At 38.5% G+C, this 18,565-nt stretch overlaps 1 protein-coding gene across 1 annotated transcript in view; it reads left to right on the top strand.

Moving 5' to 3' along the window:
* The window catches only part of LOC129860871 (adherens junction-associated protein 1-like), a 108,006-nt gene extending 93,203 nt beyond the window's left edge, over positions 1 to 14,803 (top strand). The window contains exons 3-6 of the mRNA XM_055931732.1: positions 11,403 to 11,490; positions 11,641 to 11,883; positions 13,077 to 13,209; positions 14,123 to 14,803. Of these exons, the coding sequence (XP_055787707.1) occupies positions 11,403 to 11,490; positions 11,641 to 11,883; positions 13,077 to 13,149 (404 nt within the window). The 3' untranslated portion in view covers positions 13,150 to 13,209; positions 14,123 to 14,803. The remainder of the gene's footprint in view (positions 1 to 11,402; positions 11,491 to 11,640; positions 11,884 to 13,076; positions 13,210 to 14,122) is intronic.
* The last annotated feature ends 3,762 nt before the right edge of the window (positions 14,804 to 18,565 follow it).

Raw genomic sequence — 18,565 nt, 5'->3', positions numbered from 1 at the left:
AATTTAAAGCGTTTTATAGCAATTTATATCCGTTTAGTGCGATTTTGGGACATTTATTTCTGAGACGCTGTGAATCTCTGGGCACGCTTCCAGTTCATGCCGAACGCAGTTGGCATTTCCACATGGCAAGAGGACAGCTTTCCACCAAAAGACGATTAGACCCAAGAAAGGATCCTTTGCCCAAGATACTGATGGAAGAACAGCTCAAAGTAGGAACAATTTATTATGATAAATCGTGTTTCTGTCGAAAAATGTTAGTGGCTTAGGACGCCATCTTTTTTGACGTAGCTTCGCTTGGCGCAAACTGTATTGAAAAGTAAGGATAATTTAAAAAATGTAATTCCGCGATTGTATTAAGAATTAAATTGTCTATCAATCGCTGTCCACCCTATATTTTTTAGTCACGTTTATGAGTATTTATGTATACGAGTAGATCACTGTCTAATATGGCGCACGAACATTTTCTCACCAGCTGGGCTACTTTTCCCATTGTCTAACCATGATTTTGGTGGCTAAATATGCACATTTTCGAACAAACTGTATATGTATGTTGTAATGTGATGTTACAGGGGTGTCATCTGAAGAATTCTGAGAAGGTTAGTGAAAAAAATAATATATTTTGGCGATGTTTACGTTATCGCTCTCTTTGGCTAGAATCAATGCTGGGGTAATGTTTGCACATGTGCTATGCTAATATAACGATTTATTGTGTTTTCGCTGTAAGACACTTAGAAAATCTGAAATATTGTCTGTATTCACAGGATCTGTGTCTTTCGATTAGTGTATGCTGTGTATTTTTACGAAATGTTTGATGATTAGTAGTTAGGTAAACACGTTGCTCATTGTAATTATTCTAGTCCATTTGTGACGGTGGGTGCAATTGTAAACTATGCCATCTACCTGAAATATGCACATTTTTCTAACAAAACCTATCCTATACCATAAATATGTTATCAGACTGTCATCTGATGAGTTTTTTTCTTGGTTAGGGGCTATAAATATCTTAGTTTAGCCGAATTGGTGATAGCTACTGGTGTTGGTGGACAAATAAAAGATGGTGGATTATGCTAATGTGTTTTTAGCTAATAGATTTACATCTTTACATATTGTGTCTTCCCTGTAAAACATTTTAAAAATCGGACATGTTGGCTGGATTCACAAGATCTGTGTCTTTCATTAGCTGTATTGGACTTTAATGTGTGAAAGTTAAATATTTAAAAAATATTTATTTTTTGAATTTCGCGGCTCTGCCTTTTCAGTGGGGGTGGGGGGGGGTGTGCCGCTAGCGGAACATGTGTCCTTGAAAGGTTATTAAGGAAAATATTTTATTTTTAAAAAAATCTATATTTTTATGTTTTGCTCACATAATATAATTTAAAGTATACTTTAAGGTGTCTGTAATATAATACATGTGGCGAAAAACGAATGTAGACACTTATACATGCATTTCTATAGCTTCCAAAATATATTTTTTAACAATTTCAATTTTTTACCAACTGAAGTACTCAAAACGTCTTACATAGTAGGGGGAAACTCACCTCATCCACCACCAATGTGTAGTAGCCATCTGGGTGATGCACGGCGACCATTTTTTTGTGCCAGAACACTCACCACACATCAGCCATCAGGTGGAGGAATGTGGAGTGATATATGCCAATTAGGAATGAGGGGGATGATTAGGTGGCCAGGTTGGGAATTTAACCATGACACCAGGGTTAACACCCCTACGATAAGTGCCGTGCAATTTTTAATGACCACAGAGAGTCAGGACACCTGTTTAACCTGTCTAGGATCAGCGTGGCGCTAGCGGCACACCCCCCCCCCCCCCCACTGAAAAACCAGTGCCGCGAAATTCAAAAAAAATCTTTTTTTAAAATATTTAACTTTCACACATTAAAGTCCAATACAGCTAATGAAAGACACAGATCTTATGAATCCAGTCAACATTTCCGATTTTTAAAATGTTTTACAGGGAAGACACAATATGTAAAGATGTACATCTATTACCTAAAAACACATTAGCATAATCCACCATCTTTTATTTGTCCACCAACACCAGTAGCCATCACCAATTCGGCTAAACTAAGATATTTATAGCCCCTAACCAACAAAAAAACTCATTAGATGACAGTCTGATAACATATTTATGGTATGGGATAGGTTTTGTTAGAAAAAAGTGCATATTTCAGGTATATGGCATAGTTTACAATTGCACCCACCATCACAAATGGACTAGAATAATTACAATGAGCAACGTGTTTACCTAACTACTAATCATCAAACATTTCGTAAAAATACACAGCATACACGAATCGAAAGACACAGATCCTGTGAATACAGACAATATTTCAGATTTTCTAAGTGTCTTACAGCGAAAACACAATAAATCGTTATATTAGCTTAGCACATAGCAATTAGCAGCCCAGCATTGATTCTAGCCAAAGTGAGCGATAAAAGTCAACATCGCCAAAAGATATTAATTTTTTCACTAACCTTCTCAGAATTCTTCCGATGACACTCCTGTAACATCACATTACAACATGCATATACAGTTTGATCGAAAATGTTTATATTTAGCCACCAAAATCATGGTTAGACAATGTGAAATGTAACTCGGCTGGTCAGAATTTGTCCTTGCGCCACTTAGACAGTGATCTACTCTTATACATAAATACTCATAAACGTGACTAAAAAATATAGGGTGGACAGGGATTGATAGACAATTTAATTCTTAATACAATTGCGTTATTACATTTTTTAATTTATCCTTACTTTTCAATACAGTTTGCGCCAAGCGAAGCTACGTCAAAAAACATGGCGTCCTAAGCCACTAAAATGTTTCGACAGAAACACGATTTATCATAATAAAAATGTCCTACCTTGAGCTGTTCTTCCATCAGTATCTTGGGCAAAGGATCCTTTCTTGGGAGAAATCGTCTTTTGGTGGAAAGCTGTCCTCTTGCCATGTGGAAATGTCAACTACGTTCGGGATGAACTGAAAAGCGTGCCCAACTTTTCACATCGTTGCAAAAATAAATGTCCCAAAATCGCACTAAACGGATATAAATTGCTATAAAACACTTTAAATTAACTACTTTGTGATGTTTGTAACTCCTATAACGAGTGAAAAGATGACCGGAGAAATATAACAGGCTAAACTAACGCTTGGAACAGGAGAGGGTCGGTGTCTTCCACGCGCGTTACGCAGCAAGAAAAGACTTGCTAGCTAAAGGTTTTTTTCATTTGTAGGGCCTGTGAACGAGCAATCGAGCCCGTTGGAATCGTCATCACGTAAAGGCATCCAGGGGAAGACGTAAGAAGTGTCCGTATAGTCATAGCAACGACAGTGCCCTTTTAACTGACTTCAGAAAAGTGCCCAACATTTCTCAAATCTGACTCCATGTCAGGGAAATTGCTGTAGAATGGGCTCTGTTCCACTTAGAGACAAAATTTCAACTCCTATAGAAACTATAGACTGTTTTCTATCCAATAATAATAATAATATGCATATTGTACGATCAAGGATTTTGTGGGAAGCCGTTTAAAAAATTAGCCACATTAGCATAAATAGTCTAAACAGCGCCCCCATCCCCAACAGGTTAACATCCCCATCCGAAGACGGCACCCTACGCAGGGAAATGTCTCCTTAGACCAGAGAGCCCCCTACTGGCCCTCTACACCACTTCCAGTAGCTTCTGGCTTCCCATTCAGGGACCGACCAGGACCAACCCTGCTTGGCTTCAGAGACAAGCCAGTAGTAGGATGCAGGGTAGTATGCTGCTGGCAATGGTGGGGCAGTGCCAAGATGGAGGCACGGTGGCTTCAACACAATGGTGGGGCAGTGCCAAGATGGAGGCACGGTGGCTTCAACACAATGGTGGGGCAGTGCCAAGATGGAGGCACGGTGGCTTCAACACAGCGCCACCTATCAGTCATCTAGTGTATATATAAATAATTGGTTGTTATACAAGAATTGAATTGATTAAAAATTCAAAATATACAGACTTCAATATTCAAAACATTATAACTGTTTGGGCTGCAAGCTGAATATTGAAAAAACTGGAAAATGTGTGCACATTTTCAAACGGCCTCCTAAGAAACTTTTTATTTTCCAATATGCATATATTTACTACTGTTGGATAGATAACAGTCTATAGTTTCTAAAAAGGTTTGAATTGTTTCTCTAAGTCGAACAGAAATATTTTTACAGCCATTTTCCCAGCCGAATTGAGATTTCCAAAATGCGATGTGTCTCTTTAAGACCTTCTCTATAAAAGGCCCTTTGACTTGGGACCATAGGGACACGTCACAAGCATTCGTCAGGCTGTAATGCGGAAGTGAGAATTGAAAGGAGTCGAATATCTCGTCCATGGACTGAATAACACACCTTCTTGTGAGACCTGCGCAGTTAAAAAAAAATTCCGGGCGCGAAGTATAATTTGGTCTCGGCTTCTGGAACAAGGTAGATAACGGTGAATATGATGTCTGACTACGATATTATTTGATACATGTCACAAAATCATCCTAAAGTATGTTTTTTCAATATACTTTAATTATATTATTGCAATTTATTCTGGACTTTAGATGTGATACGACGGAAGAATTTTTTGAAGAAACGCTGTGTAGCGCCGCAATGCTATTGTGCTAGCTAACCAAAGAGGGAAATAATTCGTTCTGGAACCCAACTAAAGACTCTACTGGACATTGGACCCCGTTACAACATTCTGATGGAATATCAAGAAAGATAAGACCCAATTTGGGATGCTTTTTCATATATCTGTTGAGCTGTGCTGTGCTAAGTGGGCTAACTGTGCTAGGCTAGCGCTTGACCAATGCTAGTGCTGACTTATGCTAGCTTATGTTGTTAGCTAATATAACGATATATTGTGTTTTCGCTGTAAAACACTTCAAAAATCGGAAATGTTGGCTTTATTCACACGATATCTGTCTTTCATTAGTTATCCACCATATGTTTTTCTGAAATGTTTTATGAGGTGTAATTAGTAGCCGACGTTGGTGTATGTATTTTCTCTGGCTACTCCCGTCTGGATTCAGACTCTAGCTATGTGTTAGCATTTTTGGGTAGCATCAATGTAAAACTGATTTATAGCTAAAATATGCACTTTTTATGAACAAAACATAGATTTATTGTGTAACATGTTATATGACTGTCATCTGAGGTAGTTTTTTCTGGGCTCTTTAGGTTGGTTTTAGTTTATTTCGGTTGGCTTGTGCATGCTACTTGAATCATAATTCATACTTCATAATCATATCCATACGTGTCTGTCCACTTTTGTATTTGGTGGTGAGCTAACATAAATATATGTGGTGTTTTCTCTGTAAAACATTAAAAAAATCGGACATGTTGGCTGGATTGACAAGATGTTTATCTTTCAAATGCTGTATTGGACTTGTTAATGTGTAAAAGTTAAATATTTTTAAAAAATAGATTTTGAATTTCGCGCCCTGCAGCTGTTGTCATTTTCGTCCGATTTCGGGCTTGCAGCCCAAACAGGTTAAATGTGTGGCGAGGAAAACAAAATTTAACCTGTCTGGCACCGGCGTTCCGCTAGCGGAACTCCACCCACATTCCACTGAAAAGGCAGAGCACGAAATTCAAAAGATATTTTTTTGAAATATTTAACTTTCACACATTAACAAGTCCAATACAGCAAATGAAAGATACACATCTTGTGAATCCAGTCAACATGTCCGATTTTTAAAATGTTTTATAGCGAAAACACCACATATATTTATGTTAGCTCACCACCAAAAACAAAAGAGGACAGACATTTTTCACAGCACAAAGCCAACCTAACTAACCAAGAACCAACCAAACTAACCAAGAAACAACTTCATCAGATGACAGTCTTATAACATGTTATTCAATAAATCTATGTTTTGTTCGAAAAATGTGCCTATTTGAGGTATAAATCAGTTTTACATTGCAGCTACCATCACAGCTACCGTCAGAAATAGAACCGAAGCAGCCAGAGTAATTACAGACACCAACGTCAAATACCTAAATACTCATCATAAAACATTTCTGAAAAATCGATGGTGTACAGCAAATTAAAGACAAACATCTTGTGAATCCAGCCAAGATTTCAGATTTTTTAAGTGTTTTACAGCGAAAACACAATATAGCATTATATTAGCTTACTACAATAGCCTACCACACTACCGCATTCATTCATCAAGGCACGTTAGCGATAGCAATCGGCACGTTAGCGATAGGGAATAAACCAGCAAAAGATATTAATTTTCACTAACCTTCATCAGATGACAGTCCTATAACATCAGGTTATACATACACTTACGTTTTGTTCGAAAATGTGCATATTTAGAGCTGAAATCAGTGGTTATACATTGTGCTAACGTAGCATATTTTTCCCAGAATGTGCGGATATTTTTAATGACACTCAACTATTCTGACCAAATAACTATTCATAAACGTTACTAGAAAATACATGTTGTATAGGAAATGATAGATACACTAGTTCTTAATGCAATTGCCGTGTTAGAATTCTAAAAATAACTTCATTACGACATACAGCTTAGTTATAGCGAGAGAGTACCCAAAATCTGGGCGCAAACGACTATTTCACATGTTCGACACATATATGAAATAGCATCATAAAATGGGTCCTACTTTTGATGATCTTTCATCAGAATGTTGTACAAGGGGTCCTTTGTCCAGAACAATCGTTGTTTGGATTTAGAATGTCCTCTTCTCCAGTCAATTAGCACGGAAAGCTAGCAAAGTAGCGCGAAGCTCTCCTTCCTGAACAAAGGCACACAACGCAACACGCCTAACGTCCCGAATAAATTTCAATAATCTAATAAAACTATATTGAAAAAACATACTTTACGATGATATTGTCACATGTATCAAATAAAATCAAAGCCGGAGATATTAGTCGTCTATAACGGCAGCTTTTCAGAAGGCAAAACCAGGTCCCTTCACGCGCTCTCCAGAAAACAGGAAACTGGTGACACGTCATGCCGAGAGCTTTTATTCGACCCCAGATCAAGTTATACACTCCATTTCTTCTCTCACTGCCTGTCGACATCTAGTGGAAGACGTATGAAGTGCATCTATACTAATAAATATCAAGGACATTTATAGGCAGGCCCTAGAACAGAGCACCGATTTCAGATTTTCCACTTCCTGTCAGGAAGTTTGCTGCAAAATGAGTTCTGTTTTACTCACAGATATAATTCAAATGGTTTTAGAAACTAGAGAGTGTTTTCTATCCAATAGTAATAATAATATGCATATTGTACGAGCAAGAATTGAGTACGAGGCCGTTTAAATTGGGCACGATTTTCCCCCAAAGTGAAAACAGCGCCCTCTGTCCTCAACAGGTTTTAACATTCCCCATTGGTTTAATTCATTTTGGTCCAATGAGGCTAATGCAAGCCATGCCAGAGGCTGTTGAAACATAGCTAACTCAAAATATGAACTTGAAAACTGTCTGAGTCCATCAAAAAACGCTTGGGCAAAGATAAAAACATGTATATTCGTATTTCAACTGAATTAGAGGTATTTTTGAGGTAAACTGACAAACATTGACAAGTGACAAGCATTAGGGCTTTGAATTCACTAATAGGGAGGTTTAAAGTTTAAAGTTTAAAGAAGTTTAAAGGTTCCCACTAGTTCAAGAGAAGTTGTAAAAGTTATAAAAGAACTCTAATCGAACATGTGGTTGAATGGCTTCGATTGAATATTTTAAAGTTCTGTTATTTAATAAATAGAATAATGATATCTTTATCAATAAAACTCTCCACAGATATCTTCCTCTGACTTTGAGTTGATTGCCCTTGGTGCAATTAGGGTAACCACATATAAAATACGCAAATGCAGGACAACAGGATGATTTTGCGGGACATTTGCGAGACAGTGTAGCCTACATTAATAAAAACATTTGGCAGCATCAAAGCACATTCTGCCTAGTTGCACACCCTGTTGAGTTTTGGCCACAGGATAATTTGTTTTGACTCTTCAGCTAACCATCCTAAAATCTCATACGAAACGTGTTTTTTTGTGTGTGTGTAACATGTTTCCATCCAAGCATTCCATGCAGATTAATTACCTGACTCATGAAAAAAGTAAAGCCAGGGCTAAGTGAAACATGAAATGCCACTACAATTTTATAAATGCAGACAGACAATTTGTTCCTATGACATAGTTGGATATTTTTGTATCGGTAAAATTAATTATGCGAGAAATGTCGGTCGAAACGCCTTTATGCGCAAATATTGAAATATTAACCATCATATTGAAGTAAACTTGGAGTCATGCAATGATATGTTGCGTGGTCCTCCCACTATGACTCGGGAAAGCATGCAGTTTATTATTGGGGAGGCAGGTAGCCTAGTGGTTAGAGCGTTGGGCCAGTAACCAAAAGGTTGCTAGATTGAATCCCCGAGCTGACAAGATAAAAATCTGTCATTCTGCCCCTGAACAAGGCAGTTAACCCACTGCTCCTAGGCCGTCATTGTAAATAAGAATTTGTTCTTAACTGACTTGCCTAGTTAAATAAAAATAATAAAAATGTGTCTACAGATGAAATAAGTTATGATGAACTTCACAGGGTGGTGAATGTGCAATATGTAAATGTTACCTCAACTAACCGGTGCCCCTGCACATTGACTCTGTACCGGTACCCCCCTGTATATAGTCTCGCTATTGTTATTTTACTGCTGCTCTTTAATTACTTGTTACTTTTATTTCTTATTCTTATCTGTATTTTTTTAAACTGCGTTGTTGGTTAGGGGCTTGTAAGTAAGAATTTCACTGTAAGGTCTACACCTGTTGTATTCGGTGCATTTGCCTAATACTGTAACGGCTTTCGTTGGTGGAAGGAGAGGAGGACCAAAATGCAGCGTGGTACGTATCCATAATAACTTTTAATGAGAATGAATACAAAATACAAAAATAACAAGAGAATCAAAATGAGAACCGAAACAGTCCCGAATGGTGAAAGCACTAAAACGGAAAACTACCCACAACCCATAGTGGGAAAACAGGCTACCTAAATATGATTCTCAATCAGAGACAACGATCGACACCTGCCTCTGATTGAGAACCATACTAGGCCAAACACATAGAAATATAACGTATAGAACAAAACATAAAATACAACATAGAATGCCCACCCCAACTCACGCCCTGACCAAACTAAAATAAAGACATAAAGGAACTAAGGTCAGAACGTGACAAATACAATTTTATGTGATTTGATGCTCCTTTCCAATAAATATCGAGAGTCTTATTCTGGTGACATGATGATCGATGCCTGACAAATACAAATAATATCCCTCTTCTCCATAATAATCTCAATATGTAGGTAGCCTACCTGCATTGTATATGCCAGCTGTTGGCTAGAGCACATGTGCCAAGACCAGAGTGGGCACGTTTGCTGTATAATGCAACAGTTTTTGTGACAAAACCATCAGTAGAGTTGAAAATGCGCTGGAAATCACTTAACTTGTATTTTTCATTTGGTACATGGGAATTTAATTTAATGGCAAAAGTTATTATTATGTGAACTATGTCATCACTAACTGCAACATTTCAGTGTGATGGAAACACATCTCTGTTGGAAATATTTGCATATTGTTTTATGCAGATTTTAGAATATTCGCATGAAAATCTGTCGCAAATTGGATGGAAACCTAGCTAGTAATGTTTTACTATGCTATTATATTTGGTTATATTATGTAGAATTTTAATTAATCATTGTGTGAACTTCTGAGACATTTATTCAGCTTTGGTCTAACTTTACTAAACAAGCACCGTTGGGAGAAGTGGTGGAGCCACCGATGCTCCGGCAGCTCTACACCCCTGCAGTCTGTTGCACTGAATGAGCAAATGAAGCGCACCTAGCCTACTCTTTTACCTCCCGGAAAATTTGGTGATGCAGAAATGAGAGACCACGTGGCTGTTTTATGAAAAAGTTGCAGAAAATATGTTGAATGAGCAACTAATGAGCCTGGAGAGCCTCACAAGTTGCCTAAATTACCTTATATCAGTCAGTCTAATATGGCTATTTACTTACTTTTTGTAAGTGGTAAGCCTAACTGTACTTTCCAAGTTTAGGTGGAATTTAGCTCGAAAGGATTTTATAAATACGATTAGTTGAAGATAGGCCTATGATATTGGCCTACGTCTCATCTTAGCACTGTGCAGAATATTAGATCTCAACAACGAGTGTTTAACATTAGCAGTAGGTTTAGGCTACCACATCCATACACTGAGCAGGTGTTCAACTTTCACTGGGTACGGGGGGGGACATGTCCACATTCTGAAATTGCATTTTTCTGTCCCCCACCAGTTTTATAATTGGAATGTGATACAAAACGAGGCAACGGTGTGCTTTAGGGCCCTGCGGACGCCCCCGAGCGGCCGGGTAGGATGTTTGGAGTGTTTATCCGGCTGATAAAAATAAATAAAAATAATAATAATATGCCCCCCCACTTCTAAAACCAAAGTTGCGCCCCTGACACTGAGTATACCAAACATTAGGAACACCTTCCTAATATTGAGTTGAACCCCCCACCCCCCTTTGCCCTCAGAACATCCTCAATTCATCGAGGCATGAACTCTACAAGGTTTCGAAAGTGTTCCACAGGGATGCTGGCCCATGTTGACTCCAATGCTTCCCACAGTTGTCAAGATGGCTGGATATCCTTTGGGTGGTGGACCATTCTTGATACACACGGAAAATTGTTGTGCATCAAAAACCCAGCAGCGTTGCAGTTCGTGACACAAACCGTTGTACCTGGCACCTACTACCATACCCCGTTCAAAGGCACTTAAATATTTTGTCTTGCCCATTCACCCTCTGAATGGCACACATACACAATCCATGTCTCAATTATTTCAAGACTTGAAAATACTTCTTTAATTTGTCTCCTCAACTTCATCTACACTTATTGAAGTGGATTTAACAAGTGACATCAATAAGGGATAATAGCTTTCACCTGGATTCACCTGATCAGTCTAAATCATGGAAAGAACAGGTGTTCTTAATGTTTGGTATACTCAGTGTGTATCTTTTCATAAGCGCAACGTGACTTCAAGAGACAGGTTGAACATTTTGACTGAAATGGAGGACAAATCAACCTTTTTTTCTAAATGAGTGGTGTTTGAATTTGTTGATAAAATGGGGGACATGATGGTTTGCTTGCAGGACGCGGGACAAAATGCGTAACTGTCCCACACAATCCGGGACATGTGGTCACCCTATGTGCAATGTGGAGCACATATCCTCATTCAAAAACATCTTTAAAAAATCACTATATAGTTTTCTATAACATGGCAAATCACCACCTGCCTTAAACAGTTCCCAGGAACTAAGCGTTTCTGTGTGTTTTGTGTCTTTGTCTCTTTGCAGGTCTGGCAGTTCACCAGATTATTACAATCACTGTGTCTCTCATTATGGTCATCGCAGCCTTGATAACTACACTTGTCCTTAAAAACTGGTAGGAAAGATTCCTTTACTTTGCAATTACTTCCCGACACACAATACACCACTTTTGAAATGGCAATGAAGCTTTTACCAGAGCCACTCATCCAGTGGTACAAGGTATGATTTTATGTTTGTTTTTTGTCTTTGGTACGTGTTTTTGTAGCTGTGCACAGTCGGGGAATGGCCGTCACAGTAGCCATCAGCGGAAGATCCACCAGCAGGAGGAGAGCTGTCAGAACCTGACCGACTTCACACCCGCCCGAGTGCCCAGCAAAGTGGACATCTTCACCGCCTACAATGACAGCCTGCAGTGCTCGCATGAGTGTGTGCGCACCGCCGTGCCCGTGTACACGGACGAGATGATCCAGCAGACCCCTATATACAAGACCACCTACAATGGAAATAGGTATGTCAGCTTTAAATTGCTCTTGACTCTAGGTTTCTGGGTCAGTTTGATCACTGTTTGTGTTAGTGCTTCCCTCTCACTGTTGAGTTAGTTATGAGTTTTTCCTGGTAAAATCACATATTTGGGAAAAAATCCTGGCCCTATCTTTGGGAAATGGTGTAAATTCCTCTTGTATATAATACCCTTGTTAAAACCAAGTATAGTGTTATAAATAATTGGTATTAGATTTAAAAGGGGATTGAGGCCTGGGAAAGAAAGAGAGATTGGAAAGACATTATCAGTGTTGGTGAAGAAAAACAATGAAAGAAGACAATAAAAATAGAACAAAACCCATACCTACTGAGTTTTGAAGGGAAATACAGATTTTATTTTATAAGAGAGTATTATTATTTTGTTAAGAAAGACTTAGTAGAGACTGAAGCTACCGTCTCATCGTGGAGGTATTTGACAGCCTCGAGGTTAGCCTAGCAACGTGCGAGACCTGGAGAGAATTGCTTGTGGAAGATTAACGAGTTCATGTTTCCATGGGATATCTGTTGCTGCTAAGGAGCACTGTCTGCATTGATAGCTGTGCTTGCTGGGGATATTGTGAGGACACCTGCACGGAACTGCCATACTTCACTGAGGGAATATCTAGGAGTAGTGAGTAACTACAACGGTGGGGTACTTCGGGACTTTATGTCTGTCGTCATTTTTGTTGAGCTCCAACGCGCGCCAACGAGTATAAGCAAGGTTGCAAGTCATATGGACATGGGTTGTGCCTGACTCATTGGGGTTCATTATTTTGATTTATTTTGATGTGGTACATTGAAAATGTGATAATACACATCTTGAACCTTATGTCTGTTGCATTGGTGGAGTCATTTACTGTTTCAGTTTCATTTAATGCATGGGTATTATATAATATCCTTATATAATATCTATCTGAAGTTAATACCCTAGTTGTCATTACCCTAGATAGTTTACAATAGGGATTCTTATTGGACATGTCCTTCTCACCTAATATCCCATGCTGTTGAGATATTCTAAGTAAGGTAATATCGTGAGAGTCAAATTCGAGCCTGTTGAGAGGGTCAAATGTAACTGGTATTGTTTCCTTTCCAAAGTACCTCTGTAAGAGTGTGTCCTGGACTTAGTTGATGAGTAACTATCAGGTTCTCACTGTCTTTTTGTCTCAATCCTTTGTCCTACAGACCTTCTCCCACTGAAAGGCAGCTGATTCCTGTGGCCTTTGTGTCAGAGAAGTGGTTTGAGATCTCCTGCTGACCAGCTGAAGTCTTTTTTTACGTCACGTAGGTGGAATAGACTTCCTGAATTTATGCTCTGGTGAGTACCACTTTTCCCCCTTGATCCCTGGGTGATTTTGTCCCAGTTTGGGAATAGAAGGGAACTTGGCATATGGTTGTTATTTCGTCGTTTATTTCATAAACTGCCTTGCTAAATGCAATTTAAATGGCAAGATCATCAAAGTCATTCATTAGCTATTATAATTCAATATGTTTATTAGAAGTTTAGGCTTGATTATGTTTGATTCATTCCCTTCGACAACCTAGTGTGTCCTTTATGAAACATATTAAGCATTTATGAAGTTGCAGCCCTCATTCATGTGGTCAGTGCAATATTGTTTGAATGTTTTGTTATTATGGGAAAGGGGCACTTTCACTTGACTTACATTTACATTTACATTTAAGTCATTCAGCAGACGCTCTTATCCAGAGCGACTTACAAATTTCCTGCATTTGTTTATGCATCAAGATAGGCTGGACTGACTCCATTTGAAATTCAAAGCGTGAAAGTTAAACACATGCTCAGGCCCAGAGTGTGGCTGAAATACCAGGGGGCAACACGTCTGTTATTGACCCAGATTAAAAAAGGAATAGAAAGTCTGTAGGTACCATAGAAGAAGGAAGAGGGCCAAGACCATCATATATATACAAACATTGGTCTTACTCAGAGAAAGAACCCAAACGCCCCAGTTCTTCCTTCCAGCATGGCAGTCTTAAAGGACATGGAGAGCCATAGTAGTTTGATGGGCACATACTATGTATTGCAGTGTGGGTGCATTGTGACATGGTACTTACAACTGGGAGTTATGGCACATGCTGTAGGCTATTTGATGTGCTCTATGATGAGTTTGACACATAAATTCTTATTTTGCTCCAACTACTGCTTCAAACCTGTTGATTTTCTACAGTTATTTGAAAATTTTAATGACGCATGTCATGATTTTTCTCCACAGGACACTTTGGTAAACTTTTCCAACCAAGAGAAAGAAGTGACTCAAACAATGGCCAATTTTGTAAGATAGTGGGAACTCTCTCTCTCTCTCTCTGGACACTGATGAAGATATTTATTTTTCTAAAAATTATGACAAACCGAGCAGCCATACCGCTGCCACTTCATATTATTATCCAGAGACCTGTGGTAGTTTAGATATGTAGTTAGAGTTAATGTGTAGCTATATTACTGGATGTGCAGGAGAAGACCATTGACGTCAGCGACACCTTGAAGAAGACTAGCTGCATTGGAGAGCTAGGAGACTCTGAGACGCTGCTCACAGTGGAAGAAGCTGAGCTGTATTACTGAACAATGTGCCAATAATGCCACTATGTGCCACAATCTGTACAGAAGGAACTTTCGACAACAATTTATGGACAACTAAAATATTGCTATATTGACTCTATCAACCCAACTCCATCTTTTTTTTTAAAGAAAAGTGAACAAAAAAAATGTTAAGTATTTGAATATCTTTTCTGATGTAGTTTTAAGAATTGTGTTGCAAAGTCCCAAAAATGTTTATTATATGAAGCACTATTCATTGAGGCCAAGAAAAAAAAAAGAATAATGGTAAATGCTTTATCCAACACTTACATTTAAGGCATTGTTTAAGGTCCCATTTTAAAACCAGAGTAGTCTGACCTCTTTTTATGTATAAAAATAGACAGTCTCAACCCAAGCAGTGCAGTTCCCATGCCACACGATGTTTGGACTGTTAATGACGTGCCGCTGTCTAATCAGATATTAAAGCAAAGGGGATAATTTCAAAACACTTATCGAATCCAAGCCCAGATTAATTCCCCATCCGGTATGACCTATTTCTCAGTTGTTTTTGATTGTGCTTACTACATTTCTTCAAAACTTCTGTCTCGATGGCTGTCGAACAGTGCATACCCTATATCCTGTTGTGGTCAGTTCAATCTGAATGGTTATGGTTATCCAGATAGCTAAGGCAAATCGAGAGGATTAGCAGTATGTTTACATATATACTGCCTCAGGTCATGTTTAATATGTAAGTCTTCATTTCATCTTCCATCCCAAGCATTATTCACAAGTGATAAGACATGATAAGTTACTATGAGTGAAGGTAGGATATGAGCAGTACCGCACAAGGGTGTAAATTTAGAATTAACTTGTAAGAATATAATTATTCAAACTCGACAATTACGGTTTGTGAGAAATATTGAATATCTCCTCTCAACTACAGTGCATTCGGAAAGTGTACAGACCCCTTAACTTTTTCCTCATTTTGTTATGTTACAGCTTTATTCTAAAATGGATTATATAATTTTATCACCCCTCAATCTACACACAATACCCCATTATGACAAAGCAAAAACAGGTTTTCGTAAATCTTTGCAAATGTATTAAAATAAACAACTGAAATATGACATTTCCATAAGTATTCAGACCCTTTACTCAGTACTTTGTTGAAACACCTTTGGCAGCGATTACAGTCTCAATTCTTCTTGGGTATGATGCTACAAGCTTGGTACACCTGTATTGGGGAGTTTCTCATATTCTCTGCAGATCCTCTCAAGCTCTGTCAGGTTGGATGGGGAGCGTTGCTGCACACCTATTTTCAGGTCTCTCCAGAGATGTTTGATCGGGTTCAAGTCCGGGCTCTGGTTAGGCCACTCAAGGACATTCAGAGACTTGTCCCAAAGCCACTCCTGCGTTGTCTTGGCTGTGTGCTTAGGGTCGTTGTTCTGTTGGAAGGTGAACCTTCACCCCAGTCTGAGGTTCTGAGCGCTCTGGAGCAGGTTTTCAACATTGATCTCTCTGTACTTTGCTCCATTCATCTTTCCCTCGATCCTGGCTAGTCTCCCAGTCCCTGCCTCTGAAAAACATCCCCACAGCATGATGTTGCCACCACCATGCTTCACTGTAGAAATTGTGCAAGATTTACTCCAGAAGTGATGCTTGGCATTCTGGCCAAAGAGTTCAATCTTGGTTTCATCAGACCAGAGAATCTTGTTTCTCATGGTCTGAGAGTCCTTTAGGTGCCTTTTGGCAAACTCCAAGCGGGCTGTCATGTGCCTTTTACTGAGGAGTGGCTTCCGTCTGGCCACTCTACCATAAAGGCCTGACTGTGGAGTGCTGCAGAGATGGTTGTCCTTCTATAAGGTTCTCCTATCTCCACAGAGGAACTCTGGTGCTCAATTTGTAGAAACATCTCAAGGATGATCAATGTTAACAGGATGGACCTGAGCTCAATTTTGAGTATCTTAGCAAAGGGTCTGAATACTTAATACATTTGCAAAAATGTATTTTCTTTGTCATTATAGGGTATTGTGTTTAGATTTGAGATGTTTTAATTAATTTTAGAATAAGGCTGTAAAGTAACAAAATGTAGAAAAAGTGAAGGGGTCTGAATACATTCTTAATGCGCTGTACCTAATTATTCAGTGATTATATATTAAAACAACTAAGGTTCAGATTTTTCAAACAGTGCTTCTAAGGCCACTATTGTGTGTATTTTTGGGGAATTGTAATACTTTTTTTGTGTTGTATTTATCAAGCACATGCTAATTGAAATCATAATTGGAATGATCAAATTAACATCTCCTCACACAGGGCACCATTTATAAAGGTGTGTGAAGTATTTACAACTGGAAGTAGTCTTTTCTATACCATAATCTCAGAAATGCATGCAATCAAGAAATTGACATCTGCACATCCCCCTCCAGCAATTTTTTAAAAGGTATCCCTTCAAATTAGGTCCAAATTAGCTGTATATCTTGCTCTGTGAATGCAGTCACAACCATGTATAATAATGTCCCTCCCTCAACCTCACCACTACTGTATGAAGGAATACAATCTCAGCTGGAATATCAGTGTGTTTGCCTCGTCAAAACCTCCAGCATCCTCAATGAGATGCAGAACCAGGGGGATTGGGAGCAGCCAATCAAAAACAATAAGTCTGGGCCACATGTAATACATTAATTAATTGATAAGTTAATTCAATTCCATATTTGGTAAGTCAGGAGACTTGGACAATGGACAAAAATCTTTCATTACACTAGTGGGTTGGTAGAAAGCACAAAAAACAACAAGACTCGATTGCAATTATTTTGTGTGGAACGCAAAATGTACAGATGTAAAGATGGACTGGATTCTGTCCCGGGTTGAGATCTGCACTTACTCAAGGAGACAAACAAGATTCAGGCTTCTGCTATTCTGTTCCCTGAGCTCAAGGCAGAAGTAGACCTTTAGTACAGGTCCGAGATGAGTTAACCAAAATCACAAAATCATATGTTTATGTACCTGGAGGGGTAAAGAACTGACCTCGGATCAGAGGCTGCGGTGCAATATTGGCTCCAAGTACACCATTCTCTCCCCTCACACACCAAAACACCATGAATGACAATGCCAATTCGGCCCAACATGTACGTTGAGGTTGAGTTGTGTCAACATAACATATATTTTTGGAATGATGAGTGTTATCCTAATAGTCAGAGGGTTACTAAATTACTGTATATTATACATGTGTAAATGTATTTTATATATATTTGCTTCTATTTGTGTACAGGTGTGTTCTATTTTTAAAGACCTATCCCTTTTTGGGAAAGGTTCAGCTAGGTCGGGGATAGTGTCTTTGTTTACATGTGTAACTACAGTATTTCTTTCACAACACAAACTAACATTGTGCCAAGCTTCCTACCTGCACTTTCAAGCAGTACTTGTATTATGTATTTAGCTAACTAATACAATACTTAAATAGAAGCTGCAATATTTTAAATAGTGATAAAGGATTTGGGTTGTGAGAGGTTACAGAGCTACCGTCCATGAGAATCTACACAGACGTGACAAGTTATTTTGATTGTATACTAGGTTGAGATCAGAATGCTGCTGCCGTGGGTTTGGTTGGTAAACAATGTGCAATTATCAAATGCTGACACACCATTTTCATAGGAATTCTATTTGCTTCTGGAAATATGATTAGTCATGGTGAAAAGGGGAAGTAATGTTAACCCAATAATAATTGGAATGAGAGAAAGTTAGACACTGAAACTGAGTTTCTTTTTAAAGAATTTATGTTGTAATATTTACTACATGTAACTACTCTAGAGATCTAGACGTGTTATTTTTTTCTTTAAAGGCAGGGAAAACTATTAGACCTATGACCCCAATATTATTAAGCATGAGTTGAAGCAATAGATACATTATCAGAAAGAAGTAGAGTAGTAAAGAAAACAAAGATTAAGGGTTCAATGGGTTTTTAGTGTAAATATTTCACTCCCCTTTCATGGTAAACCACTCATTGATGCAATGGTAACACTGGCAAGATTGAAAAAAGGACACCTGCTGATGCATATGCAGAGAACAAGTTTTTTTAAATTATGCTGGTACTGAAATGTATCGGGTATGTAATTATGTCTATCTTTCATATGATGATGACTGA

Source organism: Salvelinus fontinalis, chromosome 8 (assembly GCF_029448725.1).
Source record: "Salvelinus fontinalis isolate EN_2023a chromosome 8, ASM2944872v1, whole genome shotgun sequence".
NCBI lineage: Eukaryota > Metazoa > Chordata > Actinopteri > Salmoniformes > Salmonidae > Salvelinus > Salvelinus fontinalis.
The sequence above is the reverse complement of the archived record's forward strand: the minus strand, read 5'-3'. Positions and strand labels throughout refer to the sequence as shown.